The 25,171-nt window shown below is 42.4% G+C and overlaps 2 protein-coding genes across 4 annotated transcripts; one reads left to right on the forward strand and one right to left on the reverse strand.

Moving 5' to 3' along the window:
* The first annotated feature begins 9,670 nt into the window (after positions 1-9,670).
* On the forward strand, positions 9,671-18,233 carry LOC133399043 (immunoglobulin superfamily containing leucine-rich repeat protein 2-like). Its single transcript, XM_061670118.1, has 2 exons — positions 9,671-9,874; positions 11,226-18,233. Exon 2 carries the CDS (start codon positions 11,235-11,237, stop codon positions 13,287-13,289), a length of 2,055 nt encoding a protein of 684 aa, XP_061526102.1. The 5' UTR covers positions 9,671-9,874; positions 11,226-11,234; the 3' UTR covers positions 13,290-18,233.
* On the reverse strand, positions 13,808-23,950 carry LOC133399044 (receptor for retinol uptake stra6-like). Of its 3 annotated transcripts, none has more exons than XM_061670119.1 (17): positions 23,748-23,950; positions 23,502-23,568; positions 22,912-22,997; positions 22,690-22,829; positions 22,265-22,431; positions 22,078-22,185; positions 19,776-19,849; positions 19,510-19,589; positions 19,370-19,431; positions 18,898-19,060; positions 18,739-18,814; positions 18,173-18,306; positions 17,595-17,712; positions 17,403-17,504; positions 17,099-17,262; positions 16,781-16,918; positions 13,808-15,426 (listed from the first exon to the last, which is right to left on the reverse strand). In XM_061670119.1, the coding sequence occupies exons 1-17, from the start codon at positions 23,846-23,848 to the stop codon at positions 15,173-15,175; spliced, it is 2,034 nt and encodes a 677-aa protein (XP_061526103.1). In that variant the 5' UTR covers positions 23,849-23,950; the 3' UTR covers positions 13,808-15,172. The 3 variants fall into 3 exon arrangements, with proteins under 3 accessions (XP_061526103.1, XP_061526105.1, XP_061526104.1); XM_061670120.1 differs by having other exon boundaries at positions 15,236-15,426; positions 16,781-16,889; XM_061670121.1 differs by lacking the exon at positions 22,078-22,185 and having other exon boundaries at positions 22,376-22,431.
* Positions 23,951-25,171: the final 1,221 nt, after the last annotated feature.

The raw sequence follows: 25,171 nt of genomic DNA on the forward strand, positions 1-25,171 counted from the left end.
TGTGGTCCGTGAAAGCAAATCATATGCATTGACTTCATGTTTCTTGCTGAAATACCAACATTGCAAATTGTCTTTGCTTTTAACATTTTTGAGCTATTGCAAGCATTTTTTGTTACCAATGCCTTTGTTACCAAAAAATGAATGATAGTTGAACAAACGGTTTTTACTGGCTTCTGATTTTGAAACTAGTTATCCATCAATTTGTTGTGTAGATGTAATAATATGAGACGATTCTACATTTATATGGGTTCACAGCCATAACACCCCTCCAAGAGAAACCATGACTACAATGTGCCCTGCAACAAAAATGAGTTTGACACCCCTGATTTATATGAAGTAGAAAATGGAGTAGAAAACAGCATTTGAAACAATAAAGATAAAAACATCTCATTGTCCTTTGGCTCAGTGCACTGGCTGCCCTCTCACCAGCATGTGTGCTACAGCTGACTGTTTGCTTCTATTTGCGGGAGCAGAGCCCAGAAAAAAACTATGTGGCGGTAAAGACAATAAAAGCCTTTTGAATTGTGGAGGAAACAGTCCAAACACTGCACTGACTGTATATGCAGTGAATGGGCACAGGTTGGCTGTCGTTTGAAAGTCACTATGTAAATTAGCCACACTGTTACATAACAGTTGACGGGGAAGTGCAGAACACTTTGCTCAAAAAAACATTTTCAGAAAGAGGCATACAACAAGAGATTTACATGGTTGTTTAATTTCACACTTGATGGGCCAGGCAATCCAGAAACCAAAGCATTTGTATACAAGCAATTAAAAAGTCAATTTTCCATAATGTCTCCCCTTCAAAATTAAGCATTAGGAAATGTTGTTTTCTGTGGCCTATTGACACAGATCAATAACCACAGCATGCATTGCTAAACACCATATTGGATGGGGCCTTCGACTTGTGTTAAAATGTTTATTCCAGTCCATGCAAAACCACGTGACTAGTGCCCTCAAATAACCGGCATGGTGTTTCTCCATTATAAACACTATCACACGGCGCTCCCAGCTGATGAGTGCAGAGACACAATGACGTTAATGGGTTTATGAGTGCTGTTTTAATTTCCCATGTGAAGGTGGGGAAAGCCTGTCCACGTGACCCTGGCGTGTGTTGGACAGCTCTTCTCGAACCCAACGAAGAAAAACGGCCTTATTCGCCCAGTTCATTAAAATCATTAATAGTCATGAAATGAGAGGCACCAGAGTCCAAAAGGCTTAATGCTTCATCCATATTAATTAGACGCACCCACAAATCTGAAGTGAGGGAAACCAGTCTGCTGCAGCTTGAGGCATACAGAAACACAGAGACACACACGCATGCACGCACGCACACGCACGAACACAGAGACACACACACACGCACGCACGCACACGTGCCTGCCGTGGCGTGACCTCCACACTTCCCTCCCTCGACTGTCACCACTACTAGCCTCCTGTTACCGCTCCCGATTAAATTCCCTTTTAATTAAAAGTGGTCACATTAAGAAACTGATGTGCTTAATTAACCGACCTCTGGTGGAAGCATGTGACGGTTGCAATGTAAAACACTTCCCGTGGCAGGAAGAGGCGTTCTATTGCAATCCCCCTCGCAGTCCTTCATCCTGGCCCCCCTTTTCATCTTGACACAAGCTCATTTCCTTTCAGAAGAACAGCAAATCTAATCTGTTATAACAGGTCTAGTGATTTTCTGGTCAAAGGGACATATACTTCATACGATTCTATTCAATTTACGTACTATAGTCACTTTAGTAACATCTAGTGTCAAGTGCAAGAAACTACATGTTACACACAAAACATTAAATGACATAACATAAAATAAATTGAAGTAATCCGTCAGGGTTAAAATGTTAATATCATTTATTTAGTTTATCCTGAAAGTTTAACCCGATTTTTTTTACTTCATGTAAACCATTTTTGAATGTTGGAACAAGCATTACCAGCCTTAGCCAAAACGTTAGCTCTTGCTAACTTAGCTTACCTTAGTTTAGAAACACGGCAGCAAGTTTCAGGGCTCCTACACATTGACACACTCATACAAGCTTCACACAAAGCACAGGATTTTACCATTGTTATTTAACAACAGCGTCTTTCTGGTTTATCTGAGAAAAATATACTTGTGTAAGCAGCAGCCCCTCCCATCCCCAGTCTAGGTAGGTCTGCCTGGCCTGCACTCTTCAGACAACCGGCCATATGCGCGACCGACTTCCGCCTTCGGCAACACGGGTAAAAGCACTTCCTCATCGCTCGGGTGAATGGGGAAGAGGATTGTTTCATAGCACTCATAAGAACTTTAAACAGATACAATGTCTTTTTTTTTTTTTTTTTTAAACACATGATGTAACCCAGACATGCCCAAAGTTCGGCCCCCGGGCCAAATCCGGCCCGTGTTCATATTTCCACTGGCCCGAAGCCTCTGTCATAAAACCAATAATATGTGGCCCGGCAGTACAAAATACACGCACAATTTTATATTTCACCACAGGATGGCAGTAAACTTGTGGCTGAACTCTCGCGGGGCCGTTTTGCGCATGATCTGTTTTTTGCTCATTTCTAAAATGGCAACTGGAAGTAAGAAAAGGAAAGTTGATAGCGAGGGCCGACGTTTCCAGGACAAATGGAAGTCTGAATATTTTTTCACTGAGTTTAGAAACAACTGCGTCTGCCTAATTTGCCAAGAGACTGTGGCTGTGTTCAAGGAGTTCAATATAAAGAGGCACGACCAGACGGAACATGCTAATTACGACAAGCTAACTGGGAACGAACGCAGTGAAAAATTGAAGCAACTGGAAGCTGGTTTAACGGCACAGCAACACTTTTTCACAAGAGCCAGTGAGTCGAATGAAAATACAACAAAGGCAAGCTATGAGGTGGCAACGCTGATTGCCAAGCACTGCAAACCTTTTACTGAGGGTGAATTTATTAAAGACTGTGTGATGAAAATGGTGGAGAACATTTGTCCTGAGAAAAAGCAACAGTTCGCCAATGTTTTCCTGGCTCGTAGCACTGTGTCACGAAGGATCGAAGAAGTTTCTTCTGATATTAAGAGACAGTTGGACGCAAAAGGAGTGGAGCTTGAATTTTTTTCGTGAGCCTGTGACGAAAGCACGGATGCATCCGACAGCGCTCAGTTACTGATTTTTTTGAGGGGAGTGGACAGTGAAATGAACATGTGTGAAGAGCTACTTGACCTCCAGAGCCTTAAGGACCAAACGAGGGAAAGATTTATTTGCTTCTGTTTGTTCCGCCGTACATGACATAAAATTAAAGTGGAATAAAATCACGGGGATTATTACGGATGGCGCACCTGCCATGGTTGGCGAGCACAGTGGATTATCAACCCGAGTGTGTCACAAAGAAAGCGAAAAAGGAGGTAAAGCTATAAAACTTCATTGTATTATTCACCAAAAAGTTCTATGTGCCAAACCGTTTCCGTGGATCTCAGTGACGTTCCAGCCCACCTGCAGCTGGAGCTCATTGAGCTGCAATGTGACACAGCGTGTCGCAGCCGGTACCAACAACCCCCTCTTGTCAACTTTTACCAGCAGCTGGATAAAGACAGGTTCCAAGAGATTCGTACATTTGCTAAGAAAATGTTGAGCTTGTTTGGCTCGATATAATTGTGTGAGAAGACATTCTCAGTCATGAACATGAATAAGAGCCGCGTGAGGACAAGACGAAGTGACTCCCACCTGCGTGACATCCACCGCTTTTGAGCCAGACCTGCTCCATTTACTGCAGTCGAGATCTCAGTATCACCCTTCACATGATTGCAAACATGTTGTTTGTTGATTCTGATGAATAAAGTTTGAGTTTGAGTCAAATTTCATAAAAATACTTTCTTTTGCATTTCATTCATTTTTATTTTAACCTTCATTTATCCAGGTCAGGCAGTTATAAGATCTACTTAGCAGCAGACAGCATAGTAAAACAGTAAAATAAAAATACAAAAAAGCATTCCCCTCGTCGGTAGCATGTAAAATTAATGCTGGCCCGCATGACAATTTTTTTACGGCAATGTGGCCCCTGAGCCAAAAAGTTTGGGCACCCTTGATGTAACCAAAGATGACAATACAGGGTGTTTAGGCTTCATTCATGTTTATGTATCACATTTGAATAAATAAATGATATACATGTATGGGGTGCTGTTTGTAAAATAACAGCAACATTTTGTCACATTTAGTCTCAAACAGTGTTTAAAAAAAAAAATTTCAAGTCACTTTTTCAAGTCACAAAAACAATTTTCAAGTCACTTTTGTGCACTTTTTGAACTATATTTGTCAAATTTATAATTATAATAAATACTTTTTTCAGTGTAGATCTTCCATTAATGGCGGCACGTTGGCCGACTGGTTAGAGCGTCAGCCTCACAGCTATGAGGACACGGGTTCAATCCCCGGCCCCGCCTGTGTGGAGTTTGGATGTTCTCCCCGTGCCTGCGTGGGTTTTCTCCGGGCACTCCGGTTTCCTCCTACATCCCAAAAACATGCATTAATTGGAGACTATAATGGTTGTTTGTTTGTTAGTGTGCAAGTCCTCAAGGATGGGTAGGGGCGTACCGACAATCGTTTGAGCAGTTTTGATTGTCCGTTGCAGTCGGAGTTTGTCCTTTTTTGTAGCAGCACCAAACCAGACTGTGATGGAAGAACACAGGACTGATTCGATGACCGCTGTGTTGAAGTGCCTCAGCAGCTCCTGTGGTAGCCGTGCTTCCTCACAAGCCGCAGGAAGTACATCTTCTGCTGGGCCTTTTTGAGGATGAAGTTGAAGTTGGTCTCCCACTTCAGGTCCTGAGAGTCTGTAATTCCCAGGAACTTGAAGGTCTCGGCGGTTGACACAGGGCAGTTGGACAGCATGAGGAGCAGCTGTGGCGAAGAATGCCTCCTGAAGTGCACAATCATCTCTACAGTCTTGAACGTGTTCAGATCCAGGTTGTGGCGGGTGCACCACAGCTCCAGCCCCTCCACTTCCTGTCGATACACCGACTCATCACCGTCTTTGTTGAGGCCGATGACTCTGGTGTCGTCTGCAAACTTCAGGAGTTTGACACTCGGGTGCGTTGAGGTGTAGTCGTTCGTGTAGAGAGAGAAGAGCAGCGGAGAGACGACACAACCTTGGGGCACCGCAGTGCTGATGGGGCGTGTAGATGAGGTGGTGTCACCTGCTTTGTCCTGCCCGTCAGGAAGCTGTGAATCCAATGGCAGATGGCAGGTGAGACGCTGAGCTGGAGAAGCTTGGAGGAGAGGAGTTTGGGATAATGGCATTGAACGCAGAGCTGAAGTCCTCAAACAGGATCCTCGTGGAGGTCCCCGCGCTGTCGAGGTGTTCTAGGATGAATTGCAGTCCCATGTTGATTGCATCATCCGCAGACCTGTTCACTCAGTAGGCAAACTGCAGGGGGTCCAGCAGGCGACCTGTGACGCTCTTGATGCGGTCCAGCATGACCACAGATGTCAGGGCGACACGCCTGAAGTCATTCAGACCCGAGATTGCAGGTTTCTTGGGGAATGGGATGATGGTGAATAAAATTGTGTCAATTTTGGATTGTGTCAATTGGAAAGATTTTGTGCAACCGAAGCCAAGATGTTCTTATATTTAACGCTTGTAAAGCATCTTCTTATCGCCACTGACTGCCATTTTGTGGCGTGTCTGTTTTGTCGAACAATTGTCACATTTGTCACCTTTTGATGACGTATAGGTAGCATGCGCACCTCGTGAGCGTCCATACTGTACTCATGTCGGATACATATCCGATTTATATCCGCGTTTGAAAAAGGCCTGGGTCGGATACCACATGCAGGTTGTCTGATAAGTGGGTCTCTTCTGGGACACAAAGAGTCAGCAGCCTGTTGCAGCAGTGGCGACTCACCTTTTCTTTAATTTCTTTTTTCTTTCCCCTTTATTGTATTGTATTTTTACCCCATTTTTTTTGGTATTGTTGACCGTTTCACTTTGTTGCTCACAGTTCCACTTCTCTTAATATTTCTATTTGTCTTGCATCTTCATATTTTATTTGTTTAAAAAAAAACTAAACATTTTCATACCCAGTAGTGCTGTATTGTCTTTGAATAAAAACATGTTTCATCACGTTAAATCACGTTCATCATCATAGAAACAGAAGAATATGGTGATGTTCTGCTGTTCTGTCGGTGCGGATTATTGTAGTGGATTATTTAATGAATTAAGGTCTTTAATGGTTCTTTTCAGGCTATGCCTCCATCTTCTTTTTCCACACAACATTATTTTACCTTTACCCCTATAGCTAACCTTTCCCCTCCCCCCTGGACACATCCTCTTTTTGTCTTCCCCTTTCTCTTTCCCTCCAAACTCTCGTTCTCTCGTCCTCTGACCGCTCGGCGCACTCACTAGCACTTACAAGTTATGGTTTGTGGCTGCTGAGCTGACAGCAACAGCGCAGGACACGATAAGGCTGTGACCTCTCTGGCCGGAGAAGATGAGATGCATGCATTTGTGTGAGATGGGAGGTTGTGAGGGGGTCAGCTGGTGCTGTCCCAGGTGCTTGGAAGCCCAACTAAAATGGTGGTTCTGTAACAAGAGATGAGGTGGAGAGATGGAAGAGGTTTAGAGTAACAACAGCATGTCCCAATGTTAACATTCTAAACATGATTACTTCATATTGAATAAATATGTGTATATACATGGACGTACTGTATGAGCTTGACGCCCTCAACTTCGTGAGATGCATTTACACATTCTAATTAGCTTCAATACACGAGTTGAATACATTTTGGCTATAAAAACAGTTTTGTCCAAAAAGATGCTGATATAATTCCAATTAGTGTAGAAGTGCATGTATTATACCTCATTTATCCTCATGACAGAGGCAGACTTTTTGTATGATTAAAAATACATGCGAGACGATGATAGAGATGTTGAAAATGATGGAGGTACAAAAATAAGTGTCTTGGACCTTATAAATTACATAATCAGAGCCAACATGGGTGGGTAGGGAAGGGTACGGTTTACAATGTTTAGTTGGAAGAAAACACTGAGACAGAGAGATAATTTCACAAGTGTAATCAATTCATGATAAATGGGCCTGTAAAAATTATTGATTTTGGTCCTTTTTGTCATTTCTCAAGTATTCTTGTGTTTGTGTTTCACTTTACACTTGTGTGTCCAGCAAGGGCATCTTTTATCCAGCAGACTAGATGTATTTAAAAAAAAAAAAAAAAAAAAAAACTCCTGCCAAGCATTGATGGGTACTCCTTCTGTACCTGTGTGAATTGGGTTCAAAGGTCACCAGTCACAGGCAATCAGGAGTAAATGGAGCCTGTGTAACTCTAAAAAAGAGCTTTAGAACATAGCCAAGGCCGTGGTTTCGTGTGTTTGTGTGTGTGTGTGTACATGTGTGTGTGCGCGTGTGTGTGTGCGTGCGTGTCCACATGTTTGTGTTACCGCTAGACACCCCTATTTCACTCAACCTTATCCAACATAACAGGATTTATTCTTGTTTATTTCCAAATATCCAACCTTGCTGATGGTCTGTATTTCTCCTCAAAATGGCAAACCACCCCAGAAGATCGCATTTGATTTCAAATAAAATACTTTAGCATTATTGCAGGATGAACCACTCAGTGAGCACACAGCCAATCCTTAAATACCCCCATCGTAATTGCGCCGCATCCGATGTTCATCTGCTGGCTAATCCACCGCTGTTTTTGTGTCCTATTGTCTCGCAGCCTAAATGATGACAATCATTATGACATGTGGAACGCAAGCTAAAGAGTTTAGCATCTCAGCACATTCCGAGCCATGTTCCAAGAGGAGGGCATATATCAGAGAGGTATAAAATGCACTGATCCGCCGAGCTTTAACTCTCTCTTACTTCATCATAAAGCATTATCCAATTTACCAGCTCTGTCAGAGAGAGCAACCATAATACATTTGCATAATGCAGTGTCTTCGGTATGTTAATTCACCCTGCACTCAAACATCTACGAGGACTGTTTAGACATGTCCTGTCCCTCTCGCGGTACATTGTGTGCACGAGTGTGTTCTCCCATGCCAGCATGTCAATGACTGTGGGAGATTATGGAGGTAAATGAGGCTCTCCAAAGCCCTCCAAGCTCTCAGTACTGTGTTGTGATAGTCAGCGAGACCGCAGGGCATCACAGGAGGAGCAATAGAACTGCATTATTGCCAAAATCACATTGCTATCCTCTAGTGAGGGGTGTAAGTTACTGGGGAAATGGATGGAGCATACGGCAGGCGAAGTGGTGGGAATAAGGATAAGCCTCTCTGCAATTTCCATTGACACACGTGATCGCTTTAATTTTCCAGCTGAGCGAAAAATGTAAGATGACTTGATTAAATTCAGCCTCGGCTGGATTCTGATGCAAAGTGGCACGGCTGCACTCTTTGGATGCCTTTGTACCAAGTTTGGATGTGTCAAAAGAGGAAAACTCTTCCTTAGATCCTGCAAAATCGCTGTAGCTCATCAATCATTCATTGCTCTGTCATGCAGGGCTGTGTCAGCGGAAGCTGTCTTTCATCAACACCAGCGTAACATATCTGACTGCCTGCCAGTCGTTCTGCAGTGGGGAATATAATTATTTGTTCCCCTGCTCAATTTTTCAATTTGCTCGCTTACAATGAAATGACCCATGTCCAATTTTTAGGGTTGTTTATTCATTATTTTAATAGACAGAAATTCAGAAAAATGCATTTTAAAAATAAGACCATTTAAAATACATTGTTGTGAAGTGTATTATTAGGCCTCATTTGTTCACACAGGAAATATAAATATGTACAGTTTATCCAGTCAAGAAAAAATCGTTATAAACTGTGTAAATTTGAATTCAATTTTAAGAATTTGTTGAAAGCAAATTATACAAGTAAGTGGCAAAAGAGTGGAAAAGGTTATGTCAGTGATATTAATGCAACAATCTTGGTAACGCACAGTATATCATTCAGAACCTAGCCAAGAGCATGTATGTGTAATATTGAATTAGTATCGAGCGAGGGGAAGAATCATTTTGGGTATGGAACGTTTTGTCAAAGACTCCAGTTGAGTTTACAAGAAAAAGGGTGAGAGTACTGACTGTACACTACTGTAAAAAGGTTTTCTATATGATCTTAGCAAACAGACAAGGCTTGTACTGTCACCTAGTGGACAATTAGGCTTATTACCTTTGAAGGCCTGAGCAGTAGACGCTGTAATACTGGTTGTGGTGTGCTGAGGTCAGTATTGACCCTATAGGGTCACGTTCCAATCTATGAATACTTACCTAATTAATACACAATTTTAATCATAATTTAATATATATATATATATCATAACACATATTAAGACGGACTTTTTTTTGATTAATCGTTAAAGTAAAACTGAATTTTATACTTACAATATTTTTCAGCAAAAAAATTGCGTCCTCGATTTGCACAATGAATTCATCTTGACTGTGTCAATCAAAACAAAAAAATGTTTGTTGTTGTTTTAATACAGTTCTTTTATCTCATTAGGTCATGTTAAATACCTGAAGGTGGTGAGTGAATATAGATCTTATTTTGCCATCTCCTAAAAAGTGTTGCTATGATGGGGGGTCGGTTTCTCTTTAAGAATTTTTTTTTTGTTTGTTTGGTTTTTTTTTGTGGGGGGGGGGGGGGGGGGCATCAATGCAAGTGGGTCGGCACTGGGCAAACTGGGGAGGGGGGGCAGACAGAATGACGGACGAGAGACGCATATACGCGTTTTCATCGTTTAAGAGCGAGTAGCTCAGCCTTCCAACTTGGAATAGCCAGGTGCTGTTTGGACTGCAGGGATTAAAACAAAAACGAAAAAAAAAAAAAAAAAAAACACGGACGCGTTATCGCAGCTCCTCTCACGCATGAACAGACAACCGAAGGAAGGCAGGTAAGAGAGCTTGCTGTAAAGATCATCTTTCCTCTCCTCATCATCAATCTTTCATGTGGCATTGTGACCGTCTCGGAATCCTCGTAGTTTGGATGTTTGCGACATTGCTGAAGTGAAACGCTTTGCATGGCGCTGATGCTATGAGCCGTGTTTGCAAAACATCTGTCTTGCAGCTGCCTCCCTGGCAATGCACCAAGGACACACAGCTCAGGAGGCTATTGCGTAGTTTGAAACCAGACTCTTCCCCTGATGACACTGTTTGTGTCATTTAAAACTGAACATACACACAGGCTACTCCGTATGTGGCCACAGCAGGAACATGTGCTTTTTTTGGAACAGTTCTCTGTTGTTATCAGACGACACCATTTTGGTCTTTCTCTTTGATTGTGTCCTCCTTGTCCAGATGGACAAGATGAATGGCTATCTGCATGCATTGTAAATATGAGTTGGATGCAGATTCAGATTCAGCTGTTCTATATATATCCAGCGGGCATCTTTCTTAACACGATGTCACTTTGTAATGAAATGTCTGCTCCTCAAAAATAAAAGCAATTGCTCGAACACTGATCAAACATGACAGATCTTCAAGCATAGATTATTGTGCAGCTATTTTAATGAATGCATTTGTTTCCCCACAATTTAAAACTGGCTCCTTTCCCAGGTGTCAATCATTAAATATCCCCAGGATCAACAATTGTAAAACCACTTTACACACGCTCTTTGTTGTCTTGTTGAAATTAGCCTGTTTTTATGAATCATTCATGCCAGTGAGCTACACATTATCCCGTCCCATATACTGCCTGGGCCAATGGAGTGTAGTTTTCATTACTATGACAAACAGTGGAGGAGACCAAGTTCGGCATGGTGGGCTACCTCTTCTCATCTCGCCAGCAACTGTTTCTGTAACAGCGGGCTGAATATCGCCAGCGAGTGTGAGGGTTCCGGCTGTCGTTTGGCCGTCCCCTCTTGCGCGTCACTCCGCGAGCCGGCTTTCATCATCTCACTGGCAAGTGTGTTTGCTTCTACTTGCGAAAGCAGAGCCTATGGTGTGGGGGTAAAAAAAACAACAACAAAAAACAAAGAAAACGCGCAAGCCTCAAAAGACAATGAAAGCATTTAACTTGTGGAGTCAGCAATTAATACTCTTCACTGTGTTTATGTGGCATCACCAAACACATTTGTACCTAAAATTATGTATGTCACCAATCAGGTTTGGCCACTTTCTGTAAAATCACCACTTTTTTTTTTTTTTACGATTCCAAACAAAGTTGACAATTAGACTTTTTTGTGTGAAACAGAGTAGGTGGAAAACAATGTATCCATTGACTGAAAGGTTGTCATTCTTTTACAGGAGCTGAAAATGGTTGCCAGAGTCCTGTACGTAACCGTGGTGATTTCCACACTATTCAGTGCCTTACTTGGATGCCCAACAGTTTGTACCTGCTCAATCAGATTTGGATATTATTTTGTGGATTGCTCCCACAGAGACTTGGCTGAAATCCCAACTGCCGTGCCCCCTAATGTTAACACTATTAGTTTATCAGCAAACAAGATAAGTTTGGTACCACAAGGCATTTTTAACAATGTCACCCAGATGATGTCGCTATGGATGGCCCACAATGAAATCGTCTCCATCGAGCCAGGAAGCCTCACGCCCATGGTTTTCCTGCGTAATTTGGACATCAGCCATAATAAAATAGTCGACTTTCCGTGGGGGGATCTGCGGAATCTCACTGCCCTGCAGTTGCTTAAGATGAACCACAATGAGTTGGTCAGTCTGCCCAGAGATGCCTTTGTTAATCTCAAAAACCTCAGGTCCATTCGTCTTAACAACAACAAGTTCTCAACTATAGCTGAGGGGACATTTGATGCTTTGATTTCTTTGTCCCATTTACAGATCTTCAACAATCCTTTTGCATGCACTTGTTACATAGACTGGTTTAGAGATTGGCTTTCAACTGCTACCATCTCCATCCCTGAACAGAACTCGATCAATTGTGCTACTCCAGCGACACTTCAAGGAGAAATGATAGTGAACTTACCTGATTCAAAATGCACACACCCGAATGTCACAATATGGACTGAGCCAAATATTGACTACACCACTTTGTACGAGGGCGATGCTTTGGTCTTACATTGTGAGTATAAAGGAAACCCAAAGCCATTGGTCACATGGAATATTCGCAGTCAAGCACAAGAACTGAACCAGACTTTTACAGAGAATGACTCAGCTCAATCAAGTGACAGGTCCTTATTGTCAAATAATTCAGTCCAGATCTTTAAGAACGGAACCGTCATCATCTCACACCTTAGCACAGAGGTTGGAGGCAACTACAGCTGCGCTGCTTCAAACGAATTTGGCACTGCAGCAGGCTCGCTTTTTGTCAAAGTGGTGCCTCCGTCAGAACAAGTATCTGCAAAGGAGGAGACCACAACAGCGCTTTACAACACAACACAACAACCAATCAAGTCAATAACTGGAACGTCTGCTTTTGATTCCGTTTCTGAACGTGTTTTGCCCACTACAGAGATGAACCCACAGTCTCATGATGAGTTCATGGGTGCACCTAAATGCGGATTGAAAGCTAAAAAAATCCACATCTCAAGCCATGTCTTAAATGGGAGCTTGGATGACACAAATTACTACACGTTTGACTTTGGCGTCATTGCCCTATGGGTGTCAGAAACAGAGGCAACCGTACGACTCAACCCTCTTCTTATACCCAGGGACAAGCAGGCAAACCGGACTGCCGCCATTGTCGCGTCATCGGAAAGCCCTCCCAATGCCACCGAAAACAACTATGAAGAAATCACTTCACGAGGACTGTATCTGTGTGTTACCTCTGACCACGAACACTCCCCTGTGCTGTGGTCGCTGGTTAAAGAGGGTCTCAGCACTTACCTACTCAGTGGTTTGCGGCCTGGTACCAACTACTCCCTGTGTTTGACCCGCAAGGGGGAAGACTGTGAGGTGCAAGTGCTATTCAGCACCAAAAAGAAGGTGCCTAATTTGATCATCATCATCTCAGTCAGCATCTGCCTACTGACTGTGTCCACCGTTCCTCTTCTAGGAGCCATGTGTTTCCACTTGGTTTATAAATACCGCAGCAAAACATACAAGCTGATGCTAAAGGCCAGAGACCAGTACCAAATGGAGAGGAACCGGGCCAGCACTGTCAACATCACACCACTAACCGAGTCTCAGAGGAATATAAACGTCGATCAACTGGATGAAGAGGATGGGGGTACAGAGAGTCTGGATGGAGAGAAGGAGGCAGATACAGAAGAAAGTGTCATGACTGACACTGCCACTTTGTCTCAGTCAAGAGGGAATTTGGATGACTGCGAGGTCGGATCAGACTTCAGTGATAGGCTTCCTTTGGGGGCCGAAGCTGTCAATATCACAAGCAATTAGAAATACATACAACAGTAAACAGTGTAGCATGCTTGCCCATGTGCAGCAGCTAATCTACTGTGTTTAATTCGTAACGCTTACTGGAATGCATTGCGTGGTTTGGTTCTAACAGTTATAAATGAAGTGCACTCCGTATTGTTTCACATTGTGCCAGTGACGTTAGAGATGTGAGTGTGTTGTATTATGTGGATGTGCTCAAAAGTCATCTGAGGGATCATAACACTTAACGTCAACTTACCAAGCAACTAACTAACGAGACAATCAAGCAGTGTCTAATGAATGTAGCAGACAGTTCAATTGCAGATCGTGAGAAAAGACACCTGATTCAAAAAAGCTTGTCTATTATTATTGCAGTTGATGTGGCTAAGTGCCACACTTTTTTTTTTTTATCGTTCCCTATTAAAGATACAAATACAAGTGGAGTATATTGAGTAACAATAAATATTGAAAATTACACACATGTAGCAAACAATCAAATAACAGCTAAAGTTGTCATCATCATTATTATATTTTCGAACTCATTCCACATGCTGGCCGGCATGCAGCTTATAGGGGTTGGGAGGGAGGAAATGAACGATCGTTGGACCAGCTATAGATATATGAGGTCCGCGACATATTTCAGGCCAGCGTACATTAGCGGGTAATTATTGCTAATGCTCCAGGCACGCACTTCTCCTCTCCCGCATACAGAGACCTCTTCATGCGAGACTATTGCAGCGCATTTAAGGGAATGAGAGAAGCCAACTACAGTGCTGGATCTGTGCTAGTTGCAAAAATAGAGCCCTTCAAACATGCTTTGTTATTTGTGGAGAAAGTGGATCGGTACTGTATAAAAACAGTAAAAGTACATGAGTGTTTCTGTTCAGTCCACTTTTAAAATGCTTCTTATCAACTTAATTTTAGTATTCGGAATCTGATGTAGACTTAGCTCAAAAGATGACTTTGGTTGTGTTTACTGCCCTGTTCAATCTAGTTTTTAACTGTCTTCTATAATCTCCTTTATACTGTATAGTCCGGCATTTAAACAACAGTTGTGTTATTAATATTCTTTCAAACTCCTTGCCTCGGTAAAAGTTGAAAATGGGCTGATTTGGTGACATGTATTAGCTTTTTGTTCAATAACAAGGCACTCGATCTGTTGTTTCAATAATGTACGAACTCAGTGAGAAGTTACAGTACACTGTACTTCGAACCACTTTGTTTTACCATGGCGTGTTTTAGGTGGAACTATGACCTCAAGCATCCTGTTGTCATGCTGCAATTGATCAGTCCTGATCAATATATGTGTATGTCAATATGCAAAGGCCCTATGGACTTCTGCACTTTCTGTAGTTCGTTCGTCACATTAAGGCCAACTGACAGCTTCTTTAGCTCATATTTAAGAGTATGCGTTTACTCAGAAGGCAGGAAATGTGGCAACTAAAGCAACATTTTCTTTCCTGAGGATAAACGGTGAATCATCAGAAGCAGAGAAACAGGGGAAATGTGTATCTGATTTTAGTTTGTTGTGTTGTCACAACTAGATGAAACTAACTTCACAGCAGAACTGCTAAGCAAAACTGTGGGACCCCAGATGCTGAATCAGATATCCATAGTTCTCTTGCGTTGAGAAAGACAAATACCAGACTGTTGGGAAAAAAAGAACATTATTTCGAGATTCCAGATGCATCATATTAGTGAATGACAAAGATCATAAAAACTATTTAATCAGGGCCAGTGTGTTCTAGACCATTCAACCCAACCCTCTGCCTTGACACACTTGGTTGTTTTTAAAATCATCTAAGGCCGTCACTTCCTCCTTACATAATTTCCTCAATAGTTTGCAGCATAAATGCCAACTGTGATGAATTTTTCAGAAGAATACTGTCAACATTGCTTCTTTCTCAATCAGTTTTATCTTGGCTGTCACTGGATGGAGCAGGCTCAGTGGATGATGCCTTGCCCACTTCCCTCCTGCTGCTTGTCTGCTTCCTGTGTTTCGGGCTGCCGTTTAGGATGCTCTCCAAGCTCTGCATTGTCTGGAAGTGCTTCCTAGAGCCCAGGAGAGCGGGATTGTTGACCAGTGTGTACACCAGCTGCCAACGAGAGCGAATCCTGCGACTGCTGGTCGACGTGCTCTGCGAGCTCTCCTGGATCCCTGCAAATATGATAGAGCAGGCTGTTAGGATAGAACCAAATGTCACACATGAGTGCTTGAGGGTCTATGACTAGACACTGTATTACTGCTTTGTCTGCATCATACTGAGTACTGTTTCTATGTAGCTAAATAATTGTTTTGTATGGTCGTATCTTCTTTCAATAGGTTGATAAACCAATTTATGTAATTCCCCAATAGGAAAAGTGACTATGCTTTAAACTTCGGAAGAAGAAAACTAGAAGTTTGCCAGACACTAAAAATATTAATATGGACAATATTTAAATATATCAGTCCATAGCCTAATGACAGTGCAGAAGGTGGACGTGGATACAAATACAATTTATAATAATTAAAATTAATCTAAAAGAGTGATTTTGTCGTTGCACATTAGTGTGTTTGAAGGGAATATCAGGGGTGGTGTGAAATATTTACAAATTTCACTTAAATGGTACAAATTTGATTTATTGACTATAAATAATGGCATGGTGGATGACTGGTAAGCACATCTGCCTCACAGTTCTGAGGACCTGGGTTCAAATCAGGCCTCGCTTGCGTTGAGTTTGCATGTTCTCCCTGTGCCTGCGTGGGTTTTCTCCGGGCACTCCGGTTTCCTCCCACATCCCAAAAACATGCATGCTAGGTTAATTGAAGACTCTAAATTGCTCGTAGGTGTGAACGTCAGTACGAATGGTTGTTTGTAAAAACTGTATGTGCTCCGCGATTGGCTGGCAACCAGTCCAGGGTGTACCCCGCCTCTCGCCCGAAGATAGCTGGGATAGCCTCCATCACGCCCGTAGCCCTAGTGAGGATAAGAGGTATGGAAAATGGATGGATGGACTCTAAATAATGTGTCTTTGTTCATCTGTCTGTGAAAGTGACTTATAATGACAGACATAACAATTAAAAGCTCTTCCACTAGATGGCAGAAAGCACATAATTGACCTGCGTATCCACTTTTTATGACATTCTTGTTTGGTGGTGTGCTATTAGTAAAATATAAAAGATTTGTACCCATGTGGATAATAGTGAATAATCAACATTAAGTAATATTTTCAAGTAAAACAAAATGCATACAAACCACTGTCACTCGTAATAATAATAATGACAACATTCTGACAACAAGATGCTGTATATACAGTTATGTTTAGAAGTATACATACACTCATAAAGGGCATGCAATCTTTTGGTACAGTCACTCTGTGAAGCAGACATGCTAACCATTATTTTACTATGCTGCCCTTTTTTTCACATGAGAGGGAAAATAGTAGCGATCAACACGTGTGTGTGTATGTGTGTTAGTATGTATATATATATATATATATATATATGTGTGTGTGTGTGTGTGTGTGTATACCTTCCTCCGCGTCTCGTATTTTCTGGCCCACTTGGCCACCGACCACCATTATGTCCAGCAGCAACCCGCAGAAAGCTTTCATGACCGGGTGTGACTGGCTCACCTCCACCTTCAGAAAGTGGGTGTAATAGTGGAATGCTGGGTGGGGTCAAAAGACACATGAGCAGTGATCGGTGACAGTAATTCAACACTATCATAAACGTGTAGATCTTTGATTCTAATAATAGGAATATTAATTCTCTATACATTGTATCCTGTTGTTACCGATCAAATGTTTTGTAAGAGCTGCGTTGTCGCTGTTGTTTCAACCCTTTATACCTGGGTCATAGGCCTCAGCAGTGTGGTGTAGCAGACTGATGTCGACACGGCCAAGATGTACAATGTTGTGCAGTGCAGTAATGACCATTCTCCATATGGCCACTATCAGTCCCACCACGGTGTTGATAAGAAACAGCAAATATGTCAGAAGGAACAAACTCTCCCTGGAAATCCAACAAGCAAAGTGCAATTTGAAACTTACAATTGAAACCTTTCCCTTGACAATGATCTGTTAAGTGATTCGCGATCAAGCACAACATATCCAGCATGAGGGTTCCTTGACGCAGAGTGACACATGTTGTACCTGTTATTTAAGTCTCTGGTGCCGGCATCTTTTTTGACAAAGGCAAACTTGGCAGCGACATGCTGAAGCACTGTGACCACGACTACTGTAACCCATCCTGGCCTGATGCAACGCACAGGTGAAATTTGTTAAATGTTGATTTGTCAAATAAGAATTAAAAGAAAATAAATGGATGAATGTTTGCTGACTGACCAAGCTTTGCCAGCAATCTCAAAGACAATCAGGTTACGTCCATAGAAGATGGGGATGATGATAAGGAAGACCAGGAACAAGAAGCAGATAAAAAACACAACAGTCTGGATCACCATACCTGCCAAGATATCACGCAACAAAAAGACGTACAATATTTTTCGCAGTGTTTCTAATATGCTAACTCGTTCGTGTAAACAAATGAGGTACCTAAAACAAATTTCAGTATGTGACGGTGAAGTTCTATACCACTTTTCAACTACATACAGGTGTTGCTTATGTGTTCCAAAAAACATGTAATAAACATAGATCAGTATTTCAAAGTGAAAATAAAAATGATATTCAATGGGGTAATTTTCAGATGTGTTTCAGCGCATACTAGGTATTTAGTCGTCATGAAGTACTGACAGTCAAAAATAATGGGTTAGTTTTAGGTAAAGTGATAGAACAACCTAACTCAGTCCACTACAGATGCTATGGTAGGATTTAGTGGTTTTAGGTGCTTAAATGAGATTTCATGATTATAAGAGTAAGTTAACATGATGAACACAGATGATGTGTGAAGTGTTTTTGAGCTTTACCCAGACAGACGATGGCAGCTTGGTATCCAGTCAAGCCCATCCAGCAGACAACACCGGATTTAGATGGACGAAGGCTCTTCTGGCTGTTGTAAAGGTTGTAAATCTCACCCTTGTACAGTCCCCTCAGGTTTGACCTGAAGCAATGCACCCAAGAGAATGATGCGAGGGGTCAGTTTCTATATAGACATCCATCTTTTTTCTATTCTGGTTGTCCTGATTAGGGTTACAGGTGAGCTGGAGCCTATCCCAGCTGACGTTGGGCGAGAGGGGGGCTACACTCTGGACAGGTACATATAGACAACCATTCACTCGTACAGTACACTCGCAATCACAACTATGAACTATTTAGTCATTGATGAACCTAACGTATGTATGTTTCGTAATCGAAAGTCCGAGTGCCTGGAGAAAACCAGTGCGTGCCCAAGGAAACAAAGAAACTACACAAAAAGGCCAGGGCCACGATTTGAACTCCTGTGAGGCAGACATGCTACTCACGAGGCCACATGTTGCCTAGTAAAAATAAAAAAATAAAATTTTTTTGTTAGCTGGAGACAAGATTTCAGTACCTGTGAAGTACCATGGTCCTCATGAGCATGACCAGACTGACCACACAAGACAGGGTCAATGCACAAAGGTAGCAGACTGGGGAGGGAAAACACAGGAAGCAGAACATAAGATAGTATCTCTGTCAATCAAAATGCATTTTTAATTAAAATGTCTCAAACCTTCCAGTAGCCAAGTGTAGAAAGTGACGATTTTGACAACCTCCATTCTGTCATCGGAGAGGACGATCCCAAAACCCAGTAAGAGGAAGGCGATGTTCTCATCAATACCGGCACGAACAATATGGAGGGTTGGGACAACCAACACAACTAACAAGAGAGCTGTCTGAAAGAGAAAATAATTTACTCTAAGGCAAACAGAATGATCGACCAGAACATAATCTTCCGTGCTCCTGAGTGGCAAGACATAGGTTAATAATTTTAATAATTCGCTTAGATTGATTTTGTATAATTTTATGTATTCATTAATTATTATTTTTTTTTAAATACCAGCGTGTTACTTGTTTATCCATGTGATCAAGACGGTATTTGTAAGAACATAATCTAATTGATGTATTACATGTAAATCAAGCATTGTGATGAACACTCTTCAGTTTTAGAGACAGATGAGGCATCATGATTAAAGCACACTTACATGGTATATGGCCACCAAAGCCACAAATACTGATACAGCCAGCTTTAGAGGGAAATGAAACACTGAAAGAGGAGAAAAAAAAGTTCAGAAGAGTTGAGAATAAAAATGTCACAGTGTGTTTGATGTGAAAATGGACAAACCTTTTTCTGGAAGATAAAGATAACTCTTTAGCATATTCAGTAGTCTCTCCACCAATGTTGCTTTGTCACATGAGGTGGAGCTGCAATTTTTGAACAAAAATAGTCAATCACAGCTCACTAAGACTGTAAACGGCAATTTATAACTTTAGAAGTACATTGAAGAAAGTGAGTTTATTTAATTTGGCCCTTGAAATGCATGCACTGCCTTCAAATGAATTAATTTCTTGTGGACTAGAATACTGAACAATCAATTGGTTTCCAGTCACCTGAGTGCTGCAGGCTTCTTCTTCTTTTTGAGAAGGGATTTTACATAGTCGGTGTAATAACTGCTGTCAAGGTCCTGGTTGACAAATAATTCAGACATCAGTCAAATGTGTTTATCGTCGTTATTTTACAATAATTTTGTAAAGGAATAATGACAAAACATTGATCCATCCATCCATCCATTTACTTCCACTTATCAGAGGTCGTGTCACAGAGGCAGCAGCTTAAGCAGCGTAGCCCAAACTTCCCTCTCCCCAGCCGCTTCGTCCAGCTCTCCCCTTGGCGTTGCGAGGCCAGCCGAGAGACACAGTCTCGCCAGCGTGTCCTTGGTCGTCAATGTTGCCTCCTCCTGGTGGAACGTGCCTGGAACACGTCACCAGGGAGGCGTCCAGGGGGCATCCTTATCCGATGCCCGAGCCACCTCACCTGGCTCCTCTCGATGCAGAGGAGCAGCAGCTCGACTCTGAGTCCTTCTCCAATGACCGAGCTTCTCAACCTATCTCTAAGGGAGAGCCTGGACACCCTGCGAAGGAAACTCATTTCGGCCGTGTGTAACCGCCAAATTGTTCTTTTGGTCACGACCCACAGCTCGTGACCATAGATGAGGGTAGGAACGTACCTCGATTGGTAAGTTGAGAGCTTCCCCTTTCGGCTCAGCTCCTTCTTCACCACAGAAGACTGATACAGAGTCTGCATCCCTGCAGACGCTGCACTAATCCACCTGTCGATTCTTCCCTCACTTGTGAACAAGAACCAGAGATATTTGAACTCTTCCACTTCTCTCTCCTCGAGAGAGAGCACTACACCCTTTTCCGACTGAGGACCATTGTCTCAGATTTGGAGGTGCTGATTTTTATCCCAGCCACTTCACACGTGGCTGCAAACACAGGAGCTCCCGAGGAGCACGGTCGAGCACCTTTTCCAAGTCCACAAAACACATATAGACTGGTTGAGGGAACTCCCATGCACCCTCCAGAACTTTCCTAAGGGTGTAGAGCTGGTCCACTGTTCCACGGCCAGGACGAAAACCACACTGCTCCTCCTAAATCTGAGATTTTACTTTCAGATGGACCCTCCCCTCCAGCACCCCCATATAGACCTTGCCAGGGAGGCTGAGGAGTGTCATCCCCCTGGAGTTGGACCCTCCGGTCCCACTTCTTAAAAAGGGGGACCAACACCCCGGTCTGCCAATTAAGGGACACTGTCCCCGATGTCCACGCAATGTTGCAGAGACGTGTCAACCAGGAGAGCCCCACAACATCCAGAGCCTTTAAGAACTCCGGACGGATCTCATCCACCCCCGGGGCCCTACCACTTAGGAGCATTTTACCCCTCCCTCAACCCCGGAGAAATGAGCGCCAACCTCAGAGTCCCCAGACTCTGCTTCCTCATAGGAAAGCATGTAGGTACAATTGAGGAGGTCTTGTTAAGTATTACGTATTCAGTCCACTAACTCATCACGTCCCAAGTTCAGGTCAGCAGCTCCCCATCCCCGCTATACACAGTGTTTATGGTGCACTGTTTCCCCCTTCTGAGATGCCAGAATTTCCACAAAGCTGTCTGGAAGTCGTTCTCCATGGCCTCAGCGAACTCCTCCCACACCCGAGTTTTTGCCTCAGTGACCACCAAAGCTTTGTTTCACTTGGCTAGCCGGTACCCATCAGCTGTCTCCGGAGTCCCACAAGCCAAAAAGGCCCAATAGGACTAATTCTTGAAGGCATCCCTTACCGCTGGTGTCCACCAGGCGCTCGCCATTAGCCCCACCTCCAGGACCTGGCTCTAGAGGGGGGCCCTGGTGACCCACATCCGGGCGAGGGAGAACGAGGTCCAAATATTTTTCTCATCATAAGGGGTTCTATGAGCCATGCTTTGTCTGGACCCTCACCTAGGACCTGTTTATCATGGGTGACCCTACCAGGGGCATAAAGCCCTAGACAACTTAGGCCCTAGGATAAGGACACACAAACTCCTCCACCACGATAAGGTGACGGCTCCAGGAGGGGACAAAACATAAAATTTTCTAAAATTTGTACCCACCACTCTATGCTAATGACACCTGCTGTCGAAACAAAACCTCGTATTATTATCCTTAGTGAATGTGAAGAAGAAGAAAACAGCACAGGTCTTGTGTAATCCTTTAAAAGACGCTGAGGTATGTCCTCTCTGCTCACAAAACGCTTTTTATTGTAATCATGAATGTTATGCCTAACATTGCTTAAATAAATATTGTTCAGTGTCGTTGAATAAGTGTTTTTTTTTTTTTATCTCTTCAGCTCACTGTCTCATAAAACAAACATTTCTCACCTCTTCACTCTGTGTTCCTCTGAAAAACAGAAACGGAAACTGGACGCAAAGATATGCCAGGCAGACCAGCTGAGGCAAACTTGCAAGCAAGGAATAGAACTTGTAAAGCTGTGAAAAGAAAAGGGAAGCATGCAAGTAAGATGTTGAATGTAAAAGAAGAAACTACGTGTATATATTAATGTCGAACCTCTGGAGTCTTTGGGCAGTCCAACTTCTGCCACAGCTGGACACCAAAATGGCTGATAGAGAGCAGAGTGCCAAACACATAACCAGCCTTGTGCTGCAGAGTGCTACAAACCATCAGAGGGTAGTAGAGCACTGGATAGTAGAAGATGGCGATTATCTTCATGAACTCTAAACACACATGGAGATGAGATCGATGGAGGCTTTCTTCAATACATCATGCACAAGATGAATATGTAACCGTTCATACAGAGATTATACTCAGTTGTGGGAAATAGGGAACAAAACTGTAATTTCTCAGAGGAAATCATTCAGGTGCATGAATTTCTGGTACCACGTAGTTACTGTTGTCCCTGTAAAGTGATGTAACCACTTTGCCACCTTCAGCAAATATGTTTAACATACTTTCTTTGCACTCCAAATCTGCACCTTTGATTTCAGCTGGAGTATCCTTGGAGAAAGGCAGCGGATCAGGTGCAATCACCAGTAAGGCCAGCTTGCTGAACACCAGCCCAAACACAGCCATCACCACACCTTTCCTCTGTGTCTGATCCAGGAAGTTGGTTGGACTGTAAGATCATGCAGGGGCATCAACACTTGTCACACAAACTTATAATCAGATAGCAAGCACTAATTGCAATTTGAACTCACCTAAAGATACTGGAGGATCCTCTTGTAAATCCTTGGCAGAGTTTATTTCTCCTGCTTAGAGCTGCCAGAATTAACATGATCACCAGCTAGGAGAATAAAAACAAGAATTCTGTTCACGTCATTGAAGATCGATCAGGACCCATTAGCAAACTGTTGCTGCTGGTTTGGAAATGCTTTCACACTTTGATGGTTTACGTTCTTTGGTTCAAATCAGTTGATGGGTCTGTAAATCTGGGACGCTTCACCCAGAAAAAAGTGTAAAGGTACAATAATACAAACTGGAGAGTGGTTAAGTACTCGTTGGGATGCAGCACTTGAAAACACATTTGGCCTTTGTTAATATGGATAATCTACCAAGCTACGGTGCCCCAATTAGTAGCCAAGTTCGCTGTCAAGGGACACTTACTCTCTTACCTTTACTGAAGAACGGGCATTGAATCAGTATGTCTACTTCATTTAATTTATTACACAAGTAGCGGTACTTCTACTTAAGTACAGATTGAGTACAGAGTGTGAATACTTTTGCCACATCTGCTTCATCGTAGTTTACATAGTTTAAAAAAATGGCTTCTTTTTCAGCATGTACTTACAGATATAGAGAGTATACATATGTGAAATATTGCATCACTCGCTGTTGGGTCACACGGTGAAATAACTCTGCAGAAGAAATACACGCAAGTCAACAATCTAAGCAAAACACATTAGGCACCCACTTATTTACTATGATCAACAATTAATTAACGTTGACCATGCCATTTTATAGTCTGATTGAATGAGAGATGCTGTCACAAAGAATTTCCTTATCTTCTGATTTAAAGCTTCAGGGTAATACTCACTCTTTGGGAGGTTTTGTTGGTTCTGGGTTGTTGGAGTACCAGTCTGAATAATCATAGTAGGAATATTCAAAAGGTTCAAATTTATCCTTGCTGTGGTTCATTGTGGCTGCTTGATGAAGATCCACAGGCGACGCAAAATGAATAAAACTTTTCTGCCTCTCGTTCTGCCTTCAATTCAGGTAACTTGGGCCAGATCCGTTGGGGCTGATGCAGTGTTAGAACCAAACCACGCAATGCATTCCAGTAAGTGTTAAGAATTAAACACAGTAGATTAGCTGCGGCACATGGGCAAGCGGTCGAAGTGCAAGAACATTTTGACCTAAGGTGAACTCTGATGCCAAGTGAAGATTAGCCATACTATTCATCCAGTTGTTCAACCAAAATTTGTTTGCTCGCATCTCTTAAGGTATTGCAGTGAACCACCGAATATTTGCAGTTCAATATCCGCTCATTGTTTGGGCAAACCACACTCCTGCTGTTTTTGTGCTCAGACCAAAGCCCAGTATAATTTCCTTTATGAGCAGGCACGTGCACAGAGATGTTTGAGTGGAGGTGCTCTCAACCAAAAAAGGTCACCCATCATCAAAATTATTCATACAATTATTAAATAAGTTAAATACATACATAAGTATGTATTTAACTTATGTATTCATTTCTGTTAACACAATCAATACAGTCAATAATACAACTATTAACAAAGGAGGTAAAGGGAGGTTACAGTGGATATAAAAGGTCAACATACCCCTGTTCAAATGACTAGTTTTTAGAAGGCGAAGGAGGAGGGCTTGGAGCAAGGCGGGGGCATATCGTTAGCCTAATAGCATAATTGCCGAAGTCATTTTCAAAGGTTTTGGGAAAAACAAGAAAAAAACACAACAAATTCAAAAAGAGTTGCCTCAATTCAACCTTTGTGGATTACTCTGACCAGGATGACTGAGAATCTACACAAAAACACTTTTGAGCAACTACATTGGTATTTTGTCATTGTGATAGTAAGTTAAAATTGTCTTGGGCGGATATGCTATTAGGCTCACGATATGTACCCTACTCCCAAGGATTCAAATAAATGCCTGTCAGAGTTCAAAACACTTTGGGTAAAATTGATGAGAGAGAAGGTAAACATTTTGTTTAATTTTGATGAATGAACAAAAATATGGGTTGCAGCTAAAAGAGGACTTTTTTGGTTCAGGGCAAACGAGCTGGTGCTTGAGTACCACCTAGTGGAGCCAGGAAGTATATTGAAGTGAGTTGAAGAGCTTCATGTGGCGGTACTTTGTAGCATCTAAAGGCAATTAAAAACCTTTTTGGGGTAGTGTCAATTACTCGCGGATTTTCGTTATTCGCAGCAGGGCAACTCGGGCCCTAGGGTTACTGTAAGGGATAAAATGTTTCATTACAAGTGTCTACATTTTCACCAAAGTGTG

The sequence above is a fragment of the Phycodurus eques genome, chromosome 2 (assembly GCF_024500275.1).
Source record: "Phycodurus eques isolate BA_2022a chromosome 2, UOR_Pequ_1.1, whole genome shotgun sequence".
Lineage (NCBI taxonomy): Eukaryota > Metazoa > Chordata > Actinopteri > Syngnathiformes > Syngnathidae > Phycodurus > Phycodurus eques.

Excerpts from the sequence above, each read along its gene's own strand:
- LOC133399043 (XM_061670118.1), top strand. The coding sequence starts at position 11,235 with ATGGTTGCCAGAGTCCTGTACGTAACCGTGGTGATTTCCACACTATTC.
- LOC133399044 (XM_061670119.1), bottom strand. The coding sequence starts at position 23,848 with ATGAACCACAGCAAGGATAAATTTGAACCTTTTGAATATTCCTACTAT. Across the intron at positions 22,432-22,689 it reads TACTCCAGCTGAAATCAAAG|AGTTCATGAAGATAATCGCC; the intron begins GTGCAGATTTGG and ends ATGTGTGTTTAG. Across the intron at positions 19,432-19,509 it reads TCTTTATCTTCCAGAAAAAG|TGTTTCATTTCCCTCTAAAG; the intron begins GTTTGTCCATTT and ends CTCCTCTTTCAG.